The 25221-nt window shown below is 58.9% G+C and overlaps 1 protein-coding gene across 7 annotated transcripts in view; it reads right to left on the bottom strand.

Annotated features, from left to right (window-relative positions):
- Positions 1-25221, bottom strand: part of NFAM1 (NFAT activating protein with ITAM motif 1) — a 49861-nt gene that overhangs the window by 11139 nt on the left and 13501 nt on the right. For 5 of the 7 annotated variants that reach the window (XR_009265269.1, XM_058741130.1, XM_058741127.1 and 2 more), the window contains 4 exons: positions 24437-24766; positions 23124-23236; positions 16623-16706; positions 8740-8827 (listed from right to left, as the gene is read on the bottom strand). Coding sequence is in view for 6 of the 7 variants with exons in the window: in XM_058741127.1 (XP_058597110.1) it covers positions 8740-8827; positions 16623-16706; positions 23124-23236; positions 24437-24766 (615 nt within the window). In the remaining variant the exon portion in view is untranslated. Of the gene's footprint in view, positions 1-6629; positions 7146-8739; positions 8828-16622; positions 16707-23123; positions 23237-24436; positions 24767-25221 lie in introns of those variants that run through there. The other 2 variants (XM_058741129.1, XM_058741126.1) reach the window with 1 other exon arrangement.

Raw genomic sequence — 25221 nt, 5'->3', positions numbered from 1 at the left:
CAGCAGGGGCGTCTTCTGTGCTCCCACCCCGCACGCTGCCAGGGGATCAGTGCTGCTGGCTGCATGGAGGGGCCTAGGCCCTGCATGGTCAGGACTGTCTGGCCTAGCCTAGAGGCAGCTGAGGCAGGAGGGAAGGCCATCTGGTGAGGCGAGGGACAGTGGTCAGAACATTGCTGAGCCGGCTGAAGCTGGGATCAATTAACAGAACCACCCTAACAGGGCTCTCGGCCCCTGACGCATGTTCCACAGGCACGTGGCATCGATCGAGCCTCTGACAGCTTTGAGAGCCAAGAGGTGAAGCCAGGGGCCCCCCGCTCGCCTCTTTCTCACGTGCCCCGGGCCTGGTCTCCCACAGCTCCACACGGAGCCCGCCCCCTCCCGTCTGGAGGGAGGGTGCTAGAGGCTTCCAGGACCCGCGCTTTCAGTCTCCCCTCTCCTGGTGCGGATGGAGCGACATGCCTGTCTCGATTTTCACCTACGTAAAATGGATCACCTACTAGGGCTCACTTCCCGGAAATTGGAAAATACAGTCGTCCTTCCTCCTGCAGTGAGAACGGGGGCACTAAATTGCCAGCAAGGGAAGAAGTTCATTTATTCTTCAAACAAATGGTTCTTGGGCCCCTGCGATGCGTCAGGCGCAAAGAGAAGCGCATAGCACATTCGCCCGCGCTCAGAAGGTTCAGGGCCGGCCGGGGGTCCGGGAGATGGATGTGGGTGAACGGCTTCAACTCAAAGGGGTCAGAGCAGGTGAGAAACGAATAAACTTTTCGGTGGGGGAGGGGTTTTGAAGGAGGTTTCCCAGAGAAGGTACGGTTGGAGTGGGAATTCCTCGAGCAAAGAACGGGGTGAAGGGCCTTGGGGCCGAGAAAGTGGGAGAAGCACGGGCTCGGAGGTGGGGGAGCTTGGCATCTTGGGGAACAGCAGCTGTGGATGGCAGCACGGCTGGGGCTTGGGGTGCCCGGGTCAGAAATGAGGCTGACGTGGGGCGCCCGGGTGGCTCGGCCGGTTGGGCGGCCGACTTCGGCTCGGGTCACGATCTCGCGGTCCGCGGGTTCGAGCCCCGCGTCGGGCTCCGGGCTGACGGCTCGGAGCCTGGAGCCTGCTTCCGATTCCGTGTCTCCCTCTCTCTCTCTGCCCCTCCCCCGTTCATGCTCTGTCTCTCTCTGTCCCAAAAATAAATAAACGTAAAAAAATAAATAAATAAATAAAACAACAACAACAAAAAAGAAACGAGGCTGACGATAACACGAGGACAGAACCATCTGTCTCTTGTCCCAGACTCAGCACACGCACTGGAGCTGGACAAATATTGTAAGAGCCCTGAGTCCTGGCCTGAGGAGTCAAGGCTCCATCCCGTGGACAGAGGAAGGCACCGTGAGGTTTCGTAGAGGGTGTGAGGAAGGGGCCCAACTTCCTCCTTCCGCATGTGGACGTCCATCTCTCCCAGCACTGTCTGCTGAAAGCCTGTTTTTTCCCCCATTGAATTATCTCGGCTCCTTTGTTGAAATGAATAAATGGGAGGTATTGCAGGGTTTTGAGAGAGGGGAGAGGTGCGGTCAGATCCGTGCCATTGGAAGATCAGTTTGGTGGTAGAGACTGGGAAGGGCTGGAAGGAGAAGGGATGTTCTTTAAGTTTCTTTATTTATTTTGAGAAAGAGAGAGAGAGAAAGGGAAGAGCCGAGACACAGGGAGAGAGCGAGAATGCCAAGCAGTCTCTGCACTGTCAACACGGAGCCTGACGCGGGGCTCGAGCTCCCGAACTGTGAGATCATGACCTGAGCTGAAAACCAAGAGCCGGATGCTCAACGGACTGAGCCACCCAGGAGCCCCTGGGAGGAGAAAGGATTGAAGGGAGACGAGCTGGGTGGGCTGGACCCAGGAAGGAAGGGAAATTGGGGAGAAAAGCAGTCCCCTGATCAGGCTGGGGCTCCTGTGGGGAGGCTGTACCCTGAACCAAGGCCGCGAGGTCAACCGGCCTGGGCCACCCAGGCCTGTGGCACTCACTGGGGAATCTGAATGGGGGCGGGGGGTGGGCCAAGGGGCCCAGAGGAAAAGCTTGTGCTCCTCAGCCCCTCAAGGTCCGCCAAGTAGTAAAATTAAACCCCCTCCAGATACAGCCATCGCAAGCAGGTTTTCAGGCAAGCAGGTTTTCAGGTAACGAGAGGGTTGTAAATGCAAAAACAATGCCAATTACAGCAGCATTATCCTGGATTATGAAGCTTCCAAGAGGCAGTTCACACCTCCAGGCATGTTGTGCCCGGAAATTTCCAGGGGAGGCTAAGGGATCCAAATGTCTAGGCTGCCTGAAGCCAGGCCCCGCAGTGTGGGTGGGCTGCTGGGCAGCGCCGACTCCATCACCTCTACTGACCTGCCTTCGTTTCCCCAAGAAGACAGACCACCCCAAAGAGGACGCCCCCACCCCCCGCCCCTACGATTCTGAGCAATATAAGCCTGGTCGTTGATCTCTGGCAGAAATTTGTCCCTTCAAGGACTTCCCCAGCCCTGGGGGCCGTGAGTCCATCTAAGACACTTTATGCAACCCCCCCCCCCCTCACCTGACCCATGGAGTCAGGAGGGCCACACACAGTTGGAGGCAGCCCAGCGCTGCCCCTTCTGTGCTATATAACCTCTAGCCAGTCAGCCTCTCTGAATTGTGGTTTCTGCTTTGGTAAAACGGGAAGATGCCCCCCCCCCCCTCACTTGGCAGGGTGTTTTCAGGATTCAACGAGCTCTTGTAGATAGGCTTGAGGAACGGAAACTGGTACAAACTCCACGCGTGACCCCTCTGGCAGCCTCTGTTAAAACAGTGAATGTCCACGCTCTAGGCCCCGGGGATTCCTTCTCGTCATTTCCCCAAGGAGAAAGTTTTTGCAGATGACGCCCAAGGATGTTTCCTGCGGCCCCTTCTGTGAGGTTGGAAATTGTAAACAACGGAAAAGGCCGTTTCTAGGGGCTTGGCTAAATTAGGATCCATCGGTCCTGTGGAATCCTTTGCTGTAATTAAAGAGTCTGGCAGCTTCTGCGTGGCTGTCACGGGCGGATCTCCACCACGTGGGGCTGTATGAACAAAGCAAGCACCTACAGAATCATTCCATGTAAGCTCTTCAGAGCCCCCCGCAAGCACCATACATTTTATATGTTCGTGTACATGCATATAGGTATGTGGATGCAATAAAAACAGTCTGGAAGAAAACGCACACACACACACACACACACACACACCCAAATGACCCAGTGGTCACCTCAGGGCGGGGGCACCGGGATGGAGGCTGTAAATGGCGGGAGCATCAGAGGGAATTTTACAGCCTGCATTATGCCTGTTACGCCTGCATCACCTGCTTGGATAAACACATCCTAAACGCAGAGTGCAGAGAGGAGGGTCGGCCCCATGCCCCGCCAATGCTCGCAGGCCGTGATTATGACCGCAGGTCAAGGGAGGAGCCTAGTAAGGGAAGCGTCCCAGGGCCCTGTGCTGCTGATGTCCCCAAACTCTTGGAGTCTGAATCCAGGTCTGAGGAAGCCCCTCAGGCGGGTAAATGACGTCTGTTGGCACGAAGGAGGGACAGAGAGACGCCGCTGTGGCAGCCTGGCGGGGCTGGGGCCATGGCCCACCTCTCCTGGCTGAGCAGTCTGCCAAGGAACCTATTGAGCTACATAAAAATCCATCCTGGAAATCCCAGAGGCATCCTTAGCATGGAGGGCGCCTTTAAATTAGAAGGGAAAAAAAAAAGGCAGATTTGCCAGTAACGTGATCTCAGGTTGGTGAGGGCTGGTGGCCAAAGCACGGTGGCCCTGCTTGGCCAAGGCCCCCAGGCCACACGGTCCTGCAGTATTGGGTGTGAGGGGAACCCCGGCCCCACAGAGGTTCTGTGTGGAACCGCGCATGTTCCCATGGAAACTCTGCTTTGCAGAATCCTCTGGAAATTGTCGCTGAGGAGGGGCAGCCGCTTCCCACACCCATTTTTGTGTTCCTGGGTTTGGTTTCCAGGGATGATTTTCTCAGGCAAGCACCTGAGAGGAGCAGGAGCAGAAAGGGGGTTGGAGGCTGAAACCCGGAGGGAACGGGCAGCGGGGGCCATTTCTGAGGGGCTGCCCCAGAGGAGGTGGAGGGTGCCAGAAGTAAGCTGAACTGTTTTGGACGCCTGAGGCTCAGAAGAGGGTGTCAAGGCCCGACCTAGGAGGGCGGGGGGGGGGGGGGGCTCCGCTGAGAGCTGGAAGGAAATCCCCGTCAGAGCCAGGCAGGCTAGACGGAGACTGTCCCCCTGAATTGGGGCAGGGTCTGGGTGGGAAGAGGCGGTGCCCAGGGCCTGGCCCTCAGGGGCCACGGGGGGGGGGGGGGGGTCCACAGCGCTAGGCCAGGAATCCGCCCTCAGGATGCGGCCATCCACCCTTTGGGTCTAGGGCCCCCTAGGGCTCCACTCGCCAGGGTTTCACCTGTTCCCCTCCCATCCAACTCCCTCGGGGTGCTCCAAGCTGACTGTTCTTCCTCCCGCCACTCCTGTCCCGCCTGGGCCAGGAACAGCCCTCCCCATGCCATCCCTCTGTTTGCCTTGCCCCCACCCCTGGGTGCTCCGTGTGGGGGCTACAGAAACTGGGTCCCCATCTCCCCCAGGGAGACCTAACCCCTCTTTTAGCAGACCCCCTCCACACGGCTCCGTGATAGCCTGTTTTTCCTGGAAGCTGAGTGCGGAAGAAAATGCACACCCGCGGAGCCTCTGGAGGAGCAGAGTTCCCCTCTGTCCCCTCTGAGCCACGCCCAGAGGTCTCGATTGTCACTGAAAGCAAGGCTCAGGGGGACATGGCTGCTGGGAGGTGGAGTTGGGGTCGAGAGGGGCCAGCAGCCACCCGGCCTCAAAGGGTTGGTTCTTCCCCCCTGTGCCCATTCAGAGTCCAGAGGCCACACAAGCCTGCCTGCCCTTAAGGAGCGCCATTCGAAGCCCTCTCTGCCCCTTCTCCTCCCTTACTGCCACCTGCACCCCCCTAAAGTAATCTGCCACCCCTCCACCTGCACCAGCCCTTCGAGCTCAGGTGGGAACTGTTGAGCCCAGGAGGGACGAGACCCTATGTAGGTTTTATCCGTTTGTGAAGAAGAGACAGGGGGCGGGGCAGGGCAGCCTGGACCAGGGCAAGGGGGTGTAGCCCCTTCAGGCTTCCCCGGTACCCCCGGGGCTGGCTGGAAAAGTCTGACTCCCAGCCTGAGGGGCTGGGGTCCTGGGGCCAGGAGAGAGAGGCCCAGGCCCAGCAGGTAGCCTCCTCCTGGTCCTGCTGGCTTTGGTGTTTCTGGGGAGGCTTGCTGTACCCTGAGCAGCATGCCTCCCCTCCCCCCTAGTATGCCTCCCCTCCCCCCAACTCCCAACCCTGGCCTCTGCCTCGGGGGGGGGCCGTTGGAGTGCGCCTGTTGGAGCCCGGAGCCTGGAAGACACTTCTGCAGGCAGCTTCGCCCCCTGAACAGGCAGGGAATTCATTCAACTCCAGCCTCCTGGTGAGCAGGGCCCTCTCCACTCAGCCTTATAATCCCACTAGAGCCTTCCTTGCGCTGTGCTCACAGACCAGGCTCAGAACCAAGCTTAGAGGCTGTGGGCTGCCCTGTCCTGTGGGCCCAAGGAGGCTGCGGGCCAACCTAGCAGAGGGGCCGGGATTTCTTTCGAATGTCAGTCTGCTGCTTCCCCTCCCCCAAGACCCCCCAGCCCATCTACCCTGAGGGAAGGGCCTGACCTGCAGACCCAGTGCTGCCTTCAAGCTGCCCAGTACGGCTCAGGGACCAGGGCCGGGGCTCATGCCTTGGGCCCCCCCAGCGCCCCTAGACACGTTTGGGGTTTGTGTGCAAGGGCCCCTCCCTCAAGGACCTCTGGGAAGAGCGCGGGGGTGGGAGGGAGGATTTTACAAATGAGGTTGCGGAGAGCAGCAGGGGTGGAGGAGAGCAGGGGAGGGAAGGAGCAGAGCCCAACAGCCCAGGTGATCCCCACCCTCAGCCCCCTCCTGCCTGTGTAACGGGTTCCAGCAGGGCTGCTGAGGACTTGGAGCCCCAGAAACGGCTCTGTGCAAGCACTGAGGGCCACTGTCTGCACGGGGCCTGAGCTGCGGCCACATCGAGGGGGCCCTCCTGCAGCCCAGAGGAGCCCCAGGCACCAAACCACTCGGCTAGGCTAGAGCGCGTGAGGAGGTGCCCCGAAGCACTGGGGCAGGTGCACAAGGCAGACAGAGGGAGGAGGTGGGTGGGGTCCGCGGAGATCAGATGGTGAGGGCTGTGGGGGAAGGAGAAGTCGCTGAGGCCCTGAGGGTGGAGGAGGGCTGCAGGTGTTGGCAGAGCGTGTAGAGGGCCAGGCCGATGGGAGACGGCTTTGGGGTCCCCGTTGGGGGATGGAGAGCTTCGGGAGGCTCAGCCCTTTGGGCCAGCATCTGCCCCTAATGTGCCGGATCTGCTTCCTCAGCTGCCCTGCTCCAGGCCCCCAGCCTGATGACCGGCCCTCAGCCACCTCCTTGGCCTCTGGCTCTGTCCCAGAGCCCAGCCCCGCCTCTGCACAGCTCCTTCGGGCCCACACCCCATTCCTCCTGCGCCAGCCCCCTCCTCTACTTTGTGCGTCCGCCTTGTGCCTTTGACCTAGCTGGGCAGGGGCACGGAGGTGGGGTATTTGTGTAGTCGTTCCTTTATTCATCCCCGCGGATGCGCGCGCTCACGGCACCAACAAGTGTCCTTTGCTGGGAACCTCCCAGAGGAGCTCACGGTTGGCCTCGCCGGCTCAGGCCGTGGTGCAGGCTGGTGCCCAGAGAGCCCATGAAAGGGTACGGAGGGCTTGGGGAGGGGCTGTGTCGAGGAGAGCCTGTGAGGACTGAGGAAGGGCTCCCGGACAGAAGGGACAGCCTGGGCAAGGGCCAGATGTGAAACGCTGTGACCGGTGGGTCTGGCTGGGACACAGAAGGAGGGGGTAGGGGGCAGGCCAAGGCCGGAAGTGCCTTGAATGTGGGGGCAAGGTGATGGGATGCCCCTGGGGCCTCACTCCTGGGATAGGACAAGTCCTGTGGAAGGAGGAGCTGCTGTGGGGCATCTGATCCAGGGCGAGACCGAAGGGCCCGTGGAGCTCATCCTAGAGATTTTCATAGACCAGGTTAAATTCGCTGTCATTCGTAAATCTGTGCATTTTCTCCTGGGGAAAAAAAGGAAGGAAGGAAGGAAGGAAGGAAGGAAGGAAGGAAGGAAGGAAGGAAAGGACACAAGGAGAGAAGGAGTGGAGAAAGGAAGAAAGACAAAGAATAGGTAGGAAAGAACAAAGTTGTACTAATGCAATTTTAGTCAGAGGCGCAGCTCTGACTGGGAGGCCTGTCCTTGTCCCCAAGGCCACCTCACCAGTCTCTTCCTCCACTCCACCCACCCTTGCTCTCTGCCCTCCAGCCCTTCCGCCTCCCCACATGCTCTTCCCTCTGCCTTGGGTGTTCCCCCACCCCACCAACTCCCCGACCACCACCTACTCCCCCTGCAGGGTTTGGTTCAGCACCCCCGAAAACCCCCTCCCCTGGCCCTAGGCCGATGCCTCCCCCCAGCACACCCCTCACAGGGGGCTGCAAATGCCTCTGTTTGTCAGTGACTGTTCCTGCAGACCCGAGGCTCCCGAAGGGGCCAGCCGTCCTGGCGACACCTCAGAGCCTGGCACAGGGCGGGCACTGCCTAGGATGGCCCAGACATCCTTGGGGGTCTCGGCATGGGGAAGCCCTGCTTCCAGTCAGGGCCTAGTTCAGGGCTGAGTAGAGCACGGGCTTGGAGAAGAGGCGTCAACAATGCCAGCCTGGGCCTCCTGGGCTGGGGGGGGGAGGCCAAGTTCCAGCTCCCTCACTTCTGACGGCTCTTCCAAGATGCCCGTGGGCCCACCCACTACCCAAGGGCTCCTGTACTGGCTCGATGAACCCCCTGCACCTTATGATGCCCAAAGCTCGGGTGTCGACATTACTTAACCTGGAACTCATTCGAATTCAGGGCAGTTGGTGTTGTAGGAAAGGGTCACTCATCCAGTTTACAGATGAGCAAACAGGTTTCAGAGAAACCATGACCAGTGGCGCCTGGGTGGCTCAGTCGGTTGAGCGTCTGACTTCGGCTCAGGTCATGATGTCCCCGTTCGTGGGTTCAAGCCCCGCGTCGGGCTCTGTGCTGACAGCTCAGAGCCTGGAGCCTGCTTCCCTCTCTCTCTGCCCCTCCCCCGCTTGTGCTCTGTCTCTCTCAAAAATAAACATTAAAAAAAAAAAAACAGAGAGAGGGAGAGAAAGAATAATGATCAAGTGATATGCCTTGGCCTCCATCATGATGAACACGGACCCCTGACCAGGCCAGCTCAGGCTGGCACCAGCCCCGACACCAGCTTCCAACTTTAGCCAGTGTCAGCCTGGGGACAGCTGGAAACCTAATAACGCCCGCCCGATCGACCAGTGTAGACATTGCTCACACCGCAAAGACCCTACGGGGCCCCAGTACCACGTTTGACCCTCATGGCAAGTCTGTGACTCAGTTTACAGAGGAGGGGACTCGGGCTCGGAGGTAAGCCCCTCGGCCAGGGCCGCGCAGCTGCCTGGGGACAGAGCAGGGGTTCAAACCCCCTAGTCCTCTTAACCACTAGGCCACCTGCCTAGGGGAGAGGGCTCTGATTCGACTGCAAGAGGTTCACTCCTGTGGTCCCATTTACCCCCATTTCACAGATGAGGAGAGAAGGTCCCATGGAGTAAGAAGGGGAGCCTGGCATCCCCCCTGCATACCTGGGAGACAAAGCTCTGGTTTGGGGGGCAGGCTGCTGGGCACGGTCTGGATGCAGGAGTAGACTTCAGTGTCTCTGCCCTGTAGAGACTGTGGGAAAGGGCAAGGGTCAGAGGAAGGTGACCTGGGGCGCAGGGACGGGGTCCCAGCAGCCAGGCCTCCCCGTTATGATCACCTCTGCCTGCGGGCACCCAGGAAACAGGGCCCTTTGGGCCACAGCCTGTGAGGGGACAGTTACCTCGCCCAGCTACGTCACGCACGGCCATACCACTGTACCTTTGCCCCTGCCCTCCTCCCTCTCGCGGAACCGCTTTGCCCTTTCCCACTTGTTCACGGACACTCTCCTCTCTGTGCCCCCTGTTATCTGCCTCACACCATCTCAAGGTCTTCTGCTCAGCCTGGGTGGGCCCTCTACAGGCTTCTGCCAGGGGCCCAGAGCCACTCCCACAGTCCTTGCCGGTCCTTAGGCCCTCCAGAGCCTGGTTGCCAGCAGTCCCAGCCATGACACCCATGGCCGTGGTTCCAATAGGATGCCCTCCCGGCACCTGTCCTCACTCCCTGGGTCCAAAGCCGCCGCACCCATGAGGGTCCTGGCCACCCATCCACCCCTATAGGATTCCTTTGACACCCCCACCGCGGCCCCTGCTCACAGATGACTTAGGCACCTGCTGGGTCATACACCTCTCCCATTAAGCTGTACCTGGTGCGTGTCTGGGTCACTGAACCTACAGCTTGCTGGGCATGCTTGGAGACTGGCACCACAGGAGCTATGATGAGGGGGCTCCTTGCTCACCAGGGCGTGTGCCTTGAGGCCACAGTTACTCTTGGCCTAGCTATGAACAGCCTGGCCAGAGGTGTCAGGATGGTAGAAAGAGCTAGGCCTTGAAATCAGACAAGAGTAAGCGTGGCTCTCAGCTCTGACCATGTGCCAGCCCTGGACAGCCCCTGGAACTCTCCGTGTCTGAGTTTCCTCACCTGCGAGATGGGAATAATCATATTTTACCTTGCAGGCTCAAAGCACGATTAAATGAGAGATTGTATGTTTGGCACAGGGTTTGGCAAATAGTAGGTGCTGAACACCTACTGAAGGACTATGAGTTGAGCAATTGTCCGGGGAGGCTTGGTGCCTCCCTCTCCTCTCTGCGGTCAGAGCCTGGACCCTCCTCCAGACTCTGCGGGGGCACCCGGGTCCCATGCGAGGAGCAAACGCTGTTCTTCGGGGTTGGCACATCAGAGCCACCAACGGCCTCGGCGAGAGGCAGGAACCTTCCCTTCCCGCGCGCGCGTACATGTCATATGGAAGCCGGCTGGTTGCCAAGGAGGTGGTTTCCCTGGCAACAGGCAAGCAGGGGTTGCCGAGGCAGGCTGGAGAGACAGGTGGTGCTCTGAGGCAAGGGAGGGGGGAGGTGGGGAGGAGAGGAGGGAGGGAGGCGCTGAGAGGTAGCAGTGCACGAAAACCCGAGTAATAAACCATTGGCGCTCCGGAGACCCTCACTTCAAGGGCATCACACACAGAGATGGCTAGGCAGCCCTGGGGATCAGTTCAAGGGGCCTTGAGTCAGGGGTCTTGAGGAGAGGGGCTTCTGACCCTCCTCCGGGGAGGGAAGGGGGCCAGACTGCCCCAAGGAGAAGCCCCATCTCCAGTGCAAGGCGACCTCTAGGGCCCCTGCTCAGGCCTCTCTGGTCTTCAGGCCTGCCTGGCACACAGAATAGGCATCTGCTACTCAGCAGCCCTGTGCCCCCAGCCTCTGTCCGCCAGACCTGGATCTCCTCCGAGCTGGCAGCCCTTCCAAGCTGGACATTTCCGGTCACAGAGTGAAGGGAAAAAAGGGCCTCCCTGCTGACATCTCAGCAGGGGAGCCGGTCTGGGGTCCCACAGGTGGCTCCCTTCTCCCTCACGTCCAGCCCACGTGGGCTGCCTGTCACACATGAGCCCAGAGAGGCTCAAAGATGTCTCGGGTCACACAGCCCCCTTGGGTGGCAGAGCCAGGATTGAAACTCAGGCCTCCTGCCCCAGCTCCACGCACTCCCCCTGGGCCAGGCAGCGGCTGGGGGACTTCTGAGACACAGAAGAACACCCTGTCGCGGGACCCCACCGGCCTCTGACCCTGCTGAGGGCAGGAGAGGCAGGGGGGCTGAGGGCAGGGCAGGCTGCAGGGGTCCCTGCCAGTTAGCAGCTGCTGAGTGAAGCCTTTGACAAGCCCTGACCTGCTGGGCTGCATTTGCATTCAGGGTGTGACCCGCTTCGCTGGGCTGTGAAATGCCTGGCGGCCTGGGGGCTCCGCACCTCCTAGCCTTCCTTGGTGGTGATGGGAACTGCCTCCCTCGGGGTGTGCCTGCTGGGAGAGGACTGCCCTGGCCTCTCAAAGGGCTGCACTGGGCTGGGCTGGGCTGGGCTGGGCTACAGCAGGGCTGTGCTGAGCTAGGCTGGCCTGAGCTGGGGCGGCTCGGGAACGTACTGTGCTCAGGCCATGCTGGCCTGTGCTGTGCTGGGCCAGGGCTGTTTGTCTGGGACCCGGGCCCCCCAAGTCCTTTGCTTCCTGCTGCTCTGTGGGCCACAGTGCTGACCCAAATGGCTGTCAGTGCTGAAGTGTGGAGTCAGTGGCAAAGCCTTCCTCCAGGTCAGCTGAAGCCAAAGCTGAAGTCAGCTGCCCCGGGGCCAGGACCTAGTACGAGGGTTCTAGACATTGGTCCCCCTGTAAGACCTACCCCTCCCTGTGACCAGGAAAACGCAGGAGCTGCACTCTTGCGGGCACCTGCACTTAGAGACTTGCACGACGCACTCTGGGGGCAGCTGGGGGCAATTTGGGGGTGTTGTGCCAAAAGGGGCAGCACTCATCGGAGAAGAAGTACCTCTGCTGTAGGTCAAGGTCCTGGCATGTCTGAAATGAATGGCCCACTGAGGGGACAGGAGTCCGGGGAGGCAGGGCTGGAAGAGCCCTCCAACGAAGGCTGCCAGGCTGAAGAGCTGGCAGTGGGGAGTCCCTGGAGGCTTCTGAGTGGGAAGCGACCGCATCGATGGTGTGTTAGTGAGGTCCCCCCGCTGCAGTGGGCAGGAAGGAGGGCAGCAGGCCAGGCAAAGGATGTAGCAGAGCTGAGGGAGGTGTTCCGCAGAGCAGATGCCCCCCATGTGCCCCGGGGTGCCCAGCACCGAGCCCCGTGGAAACCCAGGCATCTGGAGGGTAAGAACGGCCCTCCGCTTGTCCATATGGCACTTGACTGCTAGGCACCCACTGTGTGAGACAAACCACAGTCACAAAAGTAAGAGGTGGCCATAAGGACCACAGAGGGACACGGAGAAGGAGGATAGGGAGGTTGGGGTCGTGGAGGTGGTGGGGAGCTTGTATTCTAAAAGGGAGGTCAGGAAAGACCTCATGGCCAACGTGCCATCTGAGCAGGGTGCCAGGGAGGGAGGGAGCAGCCCCCATGGACAGCTGCAGAAAGGACACTCCGGAACAGAGGGCACGGCCGACAGCGAGGCCCCGTGGTGAGGGAATGCCTGGTGTTTGGGAACAGCAAGGAAGCCAGTGTGACTGGAGAGAGGGGGAGACCATGAGGGCAGAGCTCGTGGAGGCTCTGTCGGGGGCTCTGACGTCAACTCTGAGTGAGGCAGGAACCTTGGGAGGTTGGTGGCACTTGTGAGAACGTGCTCCCCAGACCTCCAGGCCCAGGGACCAGTACTGACCAGGGGCCCCGGCTGCGGGGCTCTGGAAGCCATCATCATGGGTACACGGAGGCCACGGAGGCCCTGGGGCCTCCTCCCAGCCGGTGGCCAAGCACAGTGGGGGTGCCCGCACAGCCTCCTACCCTGGCAAAGGACCTCCTCTCACGCGCGTGCGCACTCCCACCGGCCTTGCCGAGCCTTCTTCCCTAGACCGTGCGGCCTCGGGACTTCCTCTCTGCCGTCCTTCCCACTTTCCTCACTCAGGACCAGCTCTGCATTGGTCTGATGGCTCGCCCAGCCTTCCCCATTTTCTCCCACAGGTGGTTTCCTTACTAAGACCATTTCAGGTTCGCCCCAGCTCTGTGGCTGCTTCTCTGACTCCCCAAGGGCCCCGAGCAGAGCGAATGTGATCTGTGCTTGAGCAAGATCGCTCTGGCTGCTGCCCAAGGACAAGGATAACAATAGGCCAGCTGATCAGAAACCAACTGCAAGGCAGCAGACAAGAAAGGGTGGTGGGGGGCGGGGATTCCGGACATGCTATGAAACGCGACGCGCTGACAGATCAGATATGAGCCGTGACAGAAACAAGGGAAGGACGACTTCCAGGGCTCAGCCTGGACAACTGGAAGGCTGGAGCAGTCCGTCCCTACAACGAGGACCATGAGTCGAGGCACCTCAGTGGGTAAAGACCTGGAGGCTGGTCTGAGAGAGAAGCCGGTGACTCGGATGGAGGGACTCTGGTGTTCAGAGGAGGTGTCTGGGCTGGACGTAGAAACGTGAGAGTTGTCAGAATATAGATGGTGTCAAACCTTAAGGTTGAGTGAGATCACCCAGGGGTTGAAGAGGGGGAAGAAGATCAAAGAGAAAGGGTCCCAGGACTGGACTCTGATGTTGAGAAGTCAGGGTTCCACGAGGAACCGGTGAAAGAAGCTAAGGAGGCCCCGGCAGTGAGTCTGAGGAGGGGGCATCACGAGGGTGTAGAATGTTCTGGAAGCAAGGAAAGAAAGTGTGTCAAGGAGGGAAGAGAGTTTGGTAGATGCTGCTGATTCATTAAGGAAGATGAGGACCAGGATTTAATCCAATGACATTTGGATGTAACAAAGTGGAGGCTGATGGTGACCTTGAGGAGGAAGATTTTGATGAATACCTGGGCAGGAAGCCCTCCTGAGGGGGGTCGGAAAAGGAGAGAGAGGAACTGAAGACAGAGAGTTTTGACATTGCTGTTACGAGTCGTGGAGAAAGGGCAGGGTCACTGGAGAGGGACGTGGGCTCGATGTAAGAAATCCAGGATGGAAGAAACCATAGCACGTTTGCAAGCTGTAAATGCAATATTCTCCTGTTAAACCCTACTTTATAGATTAGGGAACCAAGACTCAGAAAGTTTAACAGAACCTACGAGCAAAAGAAGTAGGCTTCGAACCCCAGTCTGCCTGACCCAGTCCAAATCCATGCCCCTGAATAGATTACTTTAAAAAAAACAAATTGGAGTGGTACAGTTTTTTTTTTCCTCATGCCACAATATATCATGAGTATTTTCCCACATGAATAAAAAAGAAGACTTGACATAATTAAAAGGAGAAATGTACAAATATACAAAGAGATGGACAGATTTAACTCACTTCTCTTAACATCTGATAGACCAAAACCAAAAAGTGATAAGGAAATGGAATATTTTATACAGCACGATCAACAGACTTGACCCAATTAACACACGTAGAACACCTAGTCAGCCGTGCACAATGCAAGTTCTTTGCCAGTGCACACAATACAGGCTGAGCCATAAAGTAAGTTTCGAGAGACTTCAAAGGATTAAAATCATACAGACTATATTCCCTGATCACAGTGGAATTGGCGAGAAATAAAAAATGGAACAATGACTAGAAAGTAATTAAACATTTGAAAATGAAGCAAAATACTTTTAAACAACCCATGGGGTAAGGAAGAAATCCCAACAGAAAATTTAAACTGAAAGATAATAAAAACATGACACATCAAAATTTGGGGGATACAGCTAAAGCCATAATTAAAGGGAAGTTCATAGCTTTTAGTGCATAGATTAGAAAAGAAGAAAGATTGGGATACCTGGGTGGCCCAGTCGGTTGAGTGTCCGACTTCCACTCAGGTCATGATCTCACGGTTCGTGAGTTCGAGCCCTGCATCACAGAGCCTGCTTTGGATCCTCTGTCCCCCCACCCCACCTCTCTGCCCCTCCCCTGCTCTCTCTCTCTCTCTCTCTCTCTCAAAAATAAACATTAAAAAAACCAGAATTAATGAATTCAACAAGGTCACTCTATATAAAGTCAATATGCAAAAGCCAATCATATTTCTACATACTTACGATAGACAATTAGGAAATAAAATTGAAATGGGGCTAGCACCTGTATCTGAAATCCCTAACGTGAGACTCAATGACATAACAGGTATAGAATCCCACCACAGTGCCTGGCACATAGTAGGCACTCAACAAACGCTCCTGAAGTCATCACCCCTGTCGTTAATGTCATGCCTACCTGCCCAGCTGGTAGGGACCGGCCTCAAGGGCTCCCAAAGTCTGTGGCCTCCCTTCACGTCTCCTTTCTTGTCCTGAAATCTCTTGAAACCACCCCTTAACCCCTCAGGGCCGTTGGGCTTCTTCCGCACACCCTGGAGAAACCTGCCTGAGCCTCGGAGAAATCTAAACACAGGCAGGAAAAAGATGATCCGTGCAGAAGTGAGTCTCTTCCATTAAAACCACGCTGGTAGAAGGATATTTATTCATGTGGAAATATGTTCATGAGATATTGCAACACGAACAAAAATAGCTGTACTACTCCAATAAAAAAAAAAAAAGTACGTGTGAGTGTGTATATGGGTCTCTTTGTATGTATTTATAGAAAAAAGACTGGAAGGTATAGAAGTCGATGTTACTAGTATTTATCCTGGAAGAAAATAGGCTTAGGATGATGGTTATTTTCTTCATAGACATACATACATATATAATAGAGAGAGAGAGAGAGAGAGAGATCGTGTGTGTGTGTGTGTGTGTGTGTGTGTGTGTGTGGAGAGAGAGAGAAATGTTTTTATTCAAAAGCTGACACCAGAATCCCTCACAGGGAAAATACCCTGAGTCGTCAAGAGAGCAGAGGGGACATGGGGAAGTCTGGGACCACGTGGGAAAGTGGCTGGTGGAAATTCCCCGGAGTGGAGGGCTGGCTGTGTTCTGTTCCATTTGGAGCTGTTGGTGCTGGAGGGACATTGCCTTTGCCCCATCCCCATCTGTCCCCATCCTCAGGAAGTAGGGCCATACTCTGAATGCCCTCTGTGTGGCCCCGAGTCTCCTGCGTGTCCGGGTGGTGGGAACAGACCAGCGACAGCAGGTCCCGGCAGAAACGTGCAGGGACAGCCCTCGAACATGCCCCTGGGGAGCCCGCAGGTCCGGCAGGGCTTGGTACCTCCAGGTGTGGAGCCGAGATCCTGACCTGGCAGCTGTCGGTCTCATGGTGCCGAGAGCCCAGCTGACACTGGGTGGCATTTATTCACTTCCTCTACAGTGAGCATACGCTGCTTGTGGAACTAAACTAGACGTAGCTGAAAAGGCACGGTTGTCACCTTCCCGGCCGCTGGGCAGAGAGGGGCTGCGTGGGGACCGTGGGAACCGGTGGGCGGGCTCACTCACACCCCGCGGGAGTGCCAGGCTGAGCCTCCCCCAGGTAGATACGAAGACAGGTACAGCGACAGGAAATGCTTATGACACGACATCCCAGCTCATCCCAGCTCGTGTCTCTGCTTGATTTTAAGGAGAAGCAATGCCTGCGTGTGGGGGAAGGGAGGTGTGAAAAACTGAAAAGCGTTGATGTGTTAAGGGCTTGCGATGGCGCCTGACCTTTCCCTCTTTCTGCTGTTTGCTGTGATGCTGTTCGTGCAATAAAAACAGGAAAGAGCTGCTGAGCCGGTCAACGTCACTCATTCCTCCCCACCTCGTGCCCCGGCTGGCCCTTGTCCCAGAAGCGGAGGGGCGTGCCAGGGAGTGGGGCCCGGGGCCACCTCACAGCTCCGTGCCCGCCAGGGGCCACACGCTTGCTCATCTTCACAGAAATCCCGCCAGGTTAGAATTCTTGTCCCCAGTTTGCGGGCTGGGAACTGGAGGCTCAGAGGTCACGCAGCCGGTGCATGGCTGAGCCGGCCCCGGCCCCTGTGCCAGGCCTGAGAGAGGCAGAGGGAGCCCGGGGCCCCAAGACTCACTGTGTAGATGGATTCGGCCACAGGCTGCTCCTGGCCGTGGGCGGTGCCGGGGTCCAGGTGCTTCGGGGGAGCCCGCATCTGTCCCTGCAAGGAAAGGAGTCGGGCGTCAGGGCGGGCGATGGGCAGCTCCCACCGCGCAGACACCCCCCCCCCCCGTGGGGAACAAATAGCAGATTGTCACCAGGCCGCTCAGAAATTGATCACTCAGCACCTCCTCCCACCCACCTTCCCCAAGGAAACGGGGCAAATGCCTCCAAGACCCACGTCCAGCCACCCATCTGCCTGCGCTTACGGAGTGGTCAAGACCCCCACGGGGTCAGCCAGTGCCCGGCTCAGGGGAGACAGGCAGTGCAGGACACGGTGACAGGGCCCCTGGCTACGGAGCTGACTGCTGTGGGTGGTCCGATGTCCAGTGCCACTCTGCCCCTCATTGGCCCTGTGGCCTCCTTCATGCCACTTCCCCCCTCCGGGCCTCACTTTCTCCAGCAAGAACCCTCCTTCGCGAGATTGTTGCAGAGAGGCGGGGAGGTGACCAGGGCATGAGTACTTGGCACTCAGTCCTCGGCCAACCAACACACGCCCGTCAGCCACCTCCTGTTGGCCGGGTGGTCCAAAGAGGTGGACGCCGTCCCCGCGTTCCTGGAACCGAGGACCCCGTGGGGAGACGGACGATAAACTCCCAGTTTTGCCAAAGCAGGGTTCATGCGCTGACCGACAGGACAGAGAGCCTCCGGCGCACTCGGGGGGGGGGGGCACGCTCCTCACCTGGCAGAAAGGGGGTTTTAACCCTGAACGCTGAGGAGCTACGTCGGGCAAGAGAGGGAGGGGAAGCAGGCAGAGGGAACGGCATGTGCCAAGGCCCTGAGGTCTCGAGGAACTTCAAGAGAGTCAACGTGGCCAGAGAGAGGCGAACTTGCCGCAACGACCAGGGCTGAGCTAACAGTGTGGTCTCGGTGGAAAGCGTCTGAGTGCTTCCAGCGGGAGGACGGCCCTCCTCGTGGCAGGCACCACACCGCCACCAATGGAGCCACGGCGGCCTCGTCTCGGGGCAGGGGCTGATGAAAAATCCCGGCCGCCTGCCCGTCCCCAGCCCGTTTACTCGGATTAGCTCTCCAGAGCTCCTCAACTGTCAGGCAGAAGCCGGCGCCACCCCGGTCGCAGCCTAATCATCGCCCAGGAGAGGAAGGCTCACCGGATGCCAGGTGGGGCCCTCTCTGCGCGCTTCCCCCGCCCTACCTCATGTGCTTCTCAACACACCGGCAAGACAGGTTTTCACGTCACCTCCGTTCCCCACGTGAGGACGGGGAGGCTCAGAAAGGGCAGGCGACCGGCCTGAGCGACCCCCACCCCCCCCGCCCCGGAGCCGGAAGGGGCAGAGGTAGGATTTGAACCCGGGTCCGTGTGATTCACCAAGATGGCCGACCTGAGAGTATCAGTTTTCGCCTCTCTGTTTTGTCCGAACGTGCGGGTCTCGTGGGCGGTTAGATAGGCCTTGGCACCCGCGTGGCACTTCACAGCTTACAAAACAGCCCTGAGACTTGCTCTCATTTGATTCTCTTTACTGCCTGGGGAAGTAGACCCTACAGAGGGGGAAACTGAGGCATGTCTAGCTAGTCAATGACCGCCTTTGCACGGACTAGACGTCCTGTTCCAAATCTAGTGTCCCTCCCCTGCACCATCTGTCACAGAGGCCATGGCTCACCTCAAGACAGCCGGGGGCCTGGTGCCTCTCCCCTCGCTGACCCTGCCCAGGCTGGTGGGTGCGAGCTCATGGGCAGGGGCTCTTCTGGGCCCTGGGGGGGCGGTGGAGAGGGGCAAGACCCAAACCTGTCCTCGTGGTGCTTCTCCTGAGACCAGTGGGGCCACCAGGCAGGTAAGTACCATTGTGGGGGTGTGGGAGGGAGCCCCGAGACTGCCAGGGGGCCGGGGCAGACTTCGGAGGGCTTGCCCTGTCTCCTGAGGATGGGAGAAGAGTCTGAGAAAGTGTCACAGGCCACGGGGACAACGCATGGAATAGCATGAGGGCAGGAATATCACGTGTCGGGGACACGCTCGAGGATGGACTGTCTGATGGAAAATAGCTGATGGAAGTGAAAGATGAAGGCAGCAGACGAGCAGGAGGCTGGCGAGGGCGTTGCCACACGAGGCGGGGTCCACAGTGTCTTCCCTCGGAGGGCAGGGAAGCCACCAGATTTGGTGACATTTGCATTTTCTAAGGCTTCTCCACTCCCGCCGCCGGTTTGGGTGGGCTGCAAGTGGCGAGGGGCAGTAAGGGGAAGAGGCAAGAGACCTCCAGGAGTGTGTGTTGGGGCGGGGGGGAGTCCTGGGCTGTGGCGCAGAGGGGGTGCCCCCCGAAAAATCAGATGAGTGCATTTTGTTTCGGGGCTGGGGATGCTCCGCCCCTTAGAGCCAGCCTTGCCCTACCCAGGTGCCTTGTTCCCTGCCATCAACATGTGCCCTTCCAGTTGGGCTTTTCAAATGAATCCACCAATCCGTGTGGCCGCCAGCAGCTCAGGAAACCTGTAGAGCCCCAGCTTCCCCCTCTGTGAAATGGGAACAATCCCGTCGCCTTGCCTACCTCACAGCCTGGCCATCATCTTCCAGGTCTCAGTGCTCACTTACGAAGCCACTCCTCCCACAAGCACTGAGCATGTGTCAGGCTCCCCCTGGCAAGGGGGAGACAAGTCCCTGCCCTCTAGGGCTTAAGTTACGGTGGCGGTGGCGGTGGCGGAAACAGTGGCAAACACAAAGCACAGGTGTGGGGAGCAGGGCCGGAGGGGACAAGAGTGGAAGCAGGGAGACCGGTGAGGGGTGACGGCAGCCCCAGGCTGGGGGGCGGGGCAGGGGAGAAGGGGCTGGATCGCAGACAGATTGTGGGCAGGGCTTGCTGTGGGGGAGGGGGAGGAGCCCAGCACAGCTCTAAGGCTTTGGGCTGAGCATCTGGGGGCATGGTGCCATTTGCAGAGACAGGGCAGATCTGGATGCTAAAGAGTGATGTCAGGGGCAGGGGGTGCGGACGCCTGTGGGCCTCACACAGCGGGCCTGGTCTGGAGCTCGGGGAGGAGCCTGGGCAGCGTCAGGGGTGAGGAACATCACTTCAGGAGCAAAGCCATCACCAGGGAGTGTAGACCGAGCAGGGAGAGCACGGAAGAAGGGGCCTGAGACGTGCAATGTTTAGATATGTGTGACCAGCCCAGGGCTGCCCGGGGGTCCTGGAACCCGGGGAAGAAGCCTGTGGCGGAGGAGGGAGACCTGCTGTGTCACATGCCCTCAAGGGCTGAGGACCGATCAGCCTGCTCCCGGAAGCCAACCTTCATCCCCAAGCCGGGTGGGAGCCCTCCAGCCTGCTCCTGTGGCAGGAAATCATCGGCCTTTTCCGGGCCAGTGGCTCCTGGCTTCGATTCATTTCTCCACAGCTGCCTGTGCTCCTGGGGTCCTCTGTGCCTCCCCCTCCCTTCTCCTCTTGCCTCTTGGCCCCCATGGCCGACTGCCTGGCCTGGTCACGGGCTGGGAGGGCCCCCTGCATGCTCGGTTCCTGCATTCGGTTCAAACCATGCTGGCCTGCGAGGGGACGGGCCACTGGCGGCCATCCAACTCTGGAGCGGCATCCACGGGGTCTGCATCCCAAATTTGGATCCAGTTCTAGGGAGCTCTGGGGACACAACACGAAGGCAGCAGTAACTTGTGGCCTTCCGAGTTCTCTCTCCTTCAAGGCCGGGTCTTGCACCAGCCCTTCCTTCCATACGTGCACGGAGGGAAGACGGGACGTGTCTAAGCACTTCGTTCCCCTGGGGGTCAGGCACCCAGCTGGTGCCTCGCAGACACTGTCTTTTCCGCCCTGGCCAGGTGAGGGGGAAAATCTATCCTTCTCCCGATTTCTGGAGGAGGAAACCAAGGCTCAGAGAGGGCTATGGCTCGAAGCAAGGGCAGGGACTGCATCTGTCTTGCTTTCCACTGTGTCTGGCACTCAGCCCAGTGCCTGGCATATACTAGATATTCGAGAGCTATTCCTGGAAGGAGGCAGGGAAGGTAGGAGTCATTGAAGCCAGGCAGCGGGGTGAGGGGCTGGGATTGGAAGTCAAACTGGGATCGGCTGAGTTTGACCCCGCCTCCCAAGACTTCCCTGAGCACCTACTCTGTGCCTGGTGCCTCCTTGGCCTTGCAGGACCCTAGACCCACTCATCACAATCCTGTTTTGCAGAACAGCGGCTGAAGCGGAGGCTCAGGGTCAAGGTCTCGCCCTGACCCGGCTCTGCCCTCCACCTGCTGTGCTTTGCGCCCACAGAAGCCGCTTGTGCAGTCACTCACATAAGCCTGGCGTGGGGGTCCGCAGACGGAGTGTGGGTCCCTCGCCACCCCCGCCTGAAGCACGGTTTCTGGGTCCACACCCCAGTTCCAGTAGATGTTTGCTGAGTGGCAAGCCAATCAAGAGCCGCCCTGCCCGTTGCCGTCATGGGAAGAGCAGAAGTGGTGCAGGATGAGAGCCAAGCTGGACACACAGTAGGTGCTCAGCACGTGTGAGCTTGAGGGAGGGAGAGTGGGCCCAGTGGCGGGTGGGTCCCTGTCCTAATCCTGGGATTCCCGCGAGGCCCAGAGAAGCGTTTCCTGCCATCTTCTGCCTTCACCGCTCAGCTGTCCCTGTGGCCAGGCCAGGGGCAGGGGGTGGGGGGTGGAGGGCAAGGGCCCACGGAGCCGGCATGGCCCTCTCGGACCTCATGGCAGAGTCCGCACCTGGCCAGAGCAGAGTGGACCCCTTCTGCAGCTTGTCGGCAGGATGAGCCAAATTAGGAACAGGTCATGCCAAGGCCACAGCCCCCATCTGTGGCGTCCCAAAGCAGATCACAGGACAGGAGAGGAACTGGAGGGGCAGCTGAGGTTGTCACCAGGCTCTGGCCCACAGCTGGCGGGAGAGGCAGCCTCTGGAAGTTAGTGGCAGATAAAGTGGCCGCGTCCACCTTTTTCAAGACCTTGGAGCCTTTTCTGGAAGAGCGATTATGTCTCCAGCCTTGAAACGAGGTGGGAAACAGAGGCCCGGGTTCAAGTCCCAGGCCTGCCATCTCTCCCCCCACCTCCCTGCACTCAGGCCACACGACCCACGTGGGTCTCCCTGCAGCTCCTGCCTCAGAGCAGCCACGCCTGCTGTTCCCCTGCGGGACACACTCTTCCTGATGTCTGCCTGTCCCCCATCCTTCCGGGTGTGCTGTGGGGAGGTCCTCCCTGGCTATTGCTTAAAATAGCAAGCTCCCTCGTTCCACACTCACCACTCTCTTTGCTTTGCTATATTTTCCCCCAACACTGATCGCATCCGTTATGCTACTTATTTGTGTATTTGTTTATAGTCTGTCTCCCCTCAGCTGGAATACAAATTCGATGAAGGCAGGGATTTCCTGGGGATGAATTTTAGTCATTGCTGTAGCCCCAGGGCCTAAACAGGACCCGGAATTTAGTAGGTGCTCAATAAATAAGTGTTGAATGAATGAACGCATGAAATCCCATCTCAGGGTTCGGGGTGGCGGGTGCTTCCCTGGGTGTAGATAGGGACCGGCACTTTGGGTGTAGCCGCTGAAACTTTCTTGACCCAAGGAGCCCACATGGCTGTGCGAGAGCCCTCGCCCCACACTCAGGGCCTCAGCTGACTGAGCTGTTCTCCAGGCTCGGCCCCCGAGGCGAGGAGCAGAGAAGCTCTTGGTCCCTAGAGGGGGGAGCAGTGGCCTGAGCTGCTCTGATTAAAGCCTTCAAGGAGCCAGGACAGAGGGTCCAAACCGCAGCCCGGGGCCCTGATGGCCATCTTTGCACCCCAGAGCTGCACAGAACCTGGCACCCACTGGGTAACGCATTATTCTTTCACCCAGCATTTACCGAGCACCCACCACGCCTGGGCACGCGCGGAGCCACGGAAACAAGCTTGCCCTGGTGTCTGTCTTCATGGCACTTGCTGCCTGGCAGGGAGGGCGGGCAGGCGTAGAACGAGAAACCACAGGGCTGGGTGACAAGGACCGCGACAAGACCCCTGTGGGGAGGCAACCCCAGCAGGAGTCGGCCAGGCGTGGAGCTGGACCAAACCGCTCAATCCATCTGCCCTCCAGCCCTGACGGCCACGTGCTTTCTGCACCATCAGGGGAAAGTCACCCCCCTCTCTGGGTCTCACTTCCCAGGGCTGCACGGTGGGGAGACACCTCCCTCACAGAGTGACGGTGGGACACAGATGAGAGCAAATGCTTCTTCCTTCCTTCTGGGGAGCTGGGGACCCAGAAAACCCAGGACAGGGGCTCCTGATCTGGGGAGCTAGAAATGTTGGCATGTGGGCTTGAGGGTTCCACCAGATACCCAGAAGCGCCCATGACCTGGAAAAGGCTGAAGAGCCCTGGTTCGGAGCAACGAGACGAAAGGCAAGGAAGGGGTCCCTAGTGCAAGAGGCCAAGGCCCACTGGGACACCGCACCCCTGAAGCCGCAGGGAACGGGGTGGGGAAACAGCGCCGCTGGGTGGGTGCGTCCCCTACCTTCTTCCAGAGGAGCAGAGCCGTGACCAAGATGCTCAGGAGGGTCAGGAGGCCCGTGAAGCAAAAGAGCAGAAGCTTCTGGGCGCCCTGTGGGGGCTCTTGGTACCCTGTGTCTAGGAGGAGGGCAGGGAAGCAGAGGGTTAGTTCCCCGAGAAAGGCTGGGCACACCCCACCCAGCCAACCCCCAGGCCCCCAATTCCTATGTTCTCCTTTACCCAGGACTCCACTCACAACGCTCCCTGCCGAGGGACCCCCCCCCCCCAAGCCCCCACCTCTACCAAGGTCCTTGCTTTTGGCTAAGCCCCTGTGTTTGCCGCCTTGATTCTGGTTAAGGGCAAGGACCACGTCTTTGCTTCTCAAGTGCCCTGTCTCGGGGTGAACTGGTGCCACCGATTGCCGCTTGTGGGACCCTGGGTGAGTCATGCCATCTCCCAGGGCCTCCTGTTTGCCGCAGGTGAGACGGGGCTCACGCGGGCAGGTGCGGTGAGGGTGAGGGGCCGGGTTTGTCCTGGGCCTAGCCGGTGGCTGGCCTGCACCAGGGGTAGGTGAAGGGCACTGTCCATCCTTTTATCCTTCCCTCCCACCCTCCCTCCCTCCATCTGGCTGGCAGAAAACTGCAGAGTGCCAACCACGTGCCAGGCACATCAGTGTCTGTTATTTATCAAACACTTCCTATTACCAGACACCAGCCCTTGCACACAGGATCTCATTCTTCCCCGTAAGAGCCCTTGACGGGCAGGGTTTTGCCATGAAGGCCAGGCCCACAGCCGCACCCTGGCCAGCCCAGCTCTGTGGCGTTCCCAGCCCCCAGCCCCCGCTGGCGGGAGGCCCCGGGGCAGGTCAGAGAGTCATGGCTTTGCTGATAGGCTGTTCTTAACTGTCTATAGTCATCGCTCCTTTGAGGATGTGATGAAACTAGGAAGCTTTCCCAGAAATACGCACATGAGCCCAGAGCTCAGTCACGGGCTGCCACAGACACACACACACACACACACACACACAGCAGCCCAACTTGTGCCCAGCCCCCCCCCGCCACGTTGTGCCGGAGGGACACCGAGACCCAGGGCCCAGTGGTTTCTCTCAGGTATCCTGTGGGGTGGCCAGAGGCATAGCTCCATCCCAGGCCTCTGTCCTTCCCGAACCGAGGTGGGTGTAGGCACGCCTGTGCGGCCAGGGGCTCCCCGAGGACACCCTGTTCTGTTTTGCCAAAGCTGGTAGATGAGATGTTCCCGCTTTAGGTCCGGGGCCCCAAACCCTGCAGTGTGAACTCTCTGGGCCCTTCGCCCTGGGGAGAGCCCGGGAGGGAGCCTCACCTCTGACCAGGATGAAGATTCCTTGGCTGATTCTTATCAAGTCTGGCCAGTGCACGGAGCAGTAGTAGGTACCGGTGGCTGACGCATTGGGCAGCTGGGGCGTGACCCAGCATTTCAGGCTGTGCGTCCGGTTCTCTTTGACCGGGTGGGATGAGCAGTTGATCTGCTTCTCAGAGCTCCTCTGACTCTGAAGGTCCACGTGAAAGTACCAGGCTGTGAAGTTCTTCAGTTCGGGGCTGTGCGGGTAGGAGATTTTGCAGCCAAAGGAGATGGCCTCGTTGGCCAGAGAGACCATGATGGGGGCGCCGATGTGGGTCACCAACTGTCCTCCTGCAGAGGAAGGAAAAGGAGAGAGCGGGAGCTTACCCTCCGGGCCGCTTCAGTCCCTTCTCCCTCCTGACGGCCTCAGCTCACACTCCTACCTTGCCACACAGCCACGGCGTGCGGTAAAGCCAAGTGCTTTGTACGTACAACCCTGCATCTCTCGGCACACCCAAGGCAAAGTGTGTAAGAGCTCCAGTTCACAGAGGGGAAGAGTCCGAGGGTCAGGGAGGTCACCCTGCTAGCTTTCAATCTCTCGGCAGGTAGGGAGTGGAGCTGTAGCCCTGCCCAAGGCAGGCAGACTCCAGACCCCACATTCCTAACCGCATCCCTACTCAAAGGCCGGGAAGCCACGTTGGATGAGAGCACCGGTTGGAAAAGACCCAAAGCTGCCGAAGGACAAGGAGTAAAAGAGGAAGGAGGCAGGAGACAAAATCAAGAAACCCTTCCTGGCAGGAAGAACT

This window comes from Neofelis nebulosa, chromosome 8 (assembly GCF_028018385.1).
Source record: "Neofelis nebulosa isolate mNeoNeb1 chromosome 8, mNeoNeb1.pri, whole genome shotgun sequence".
NCBI lineage: Eukaryota > Metazoa > Chordata > Mammalia > Carnivora > Felidae > Neofelis > Neofelis nebulosa.
This window is presented reverse-complemented; position numbering and strand designations above follow the sequence as displayed.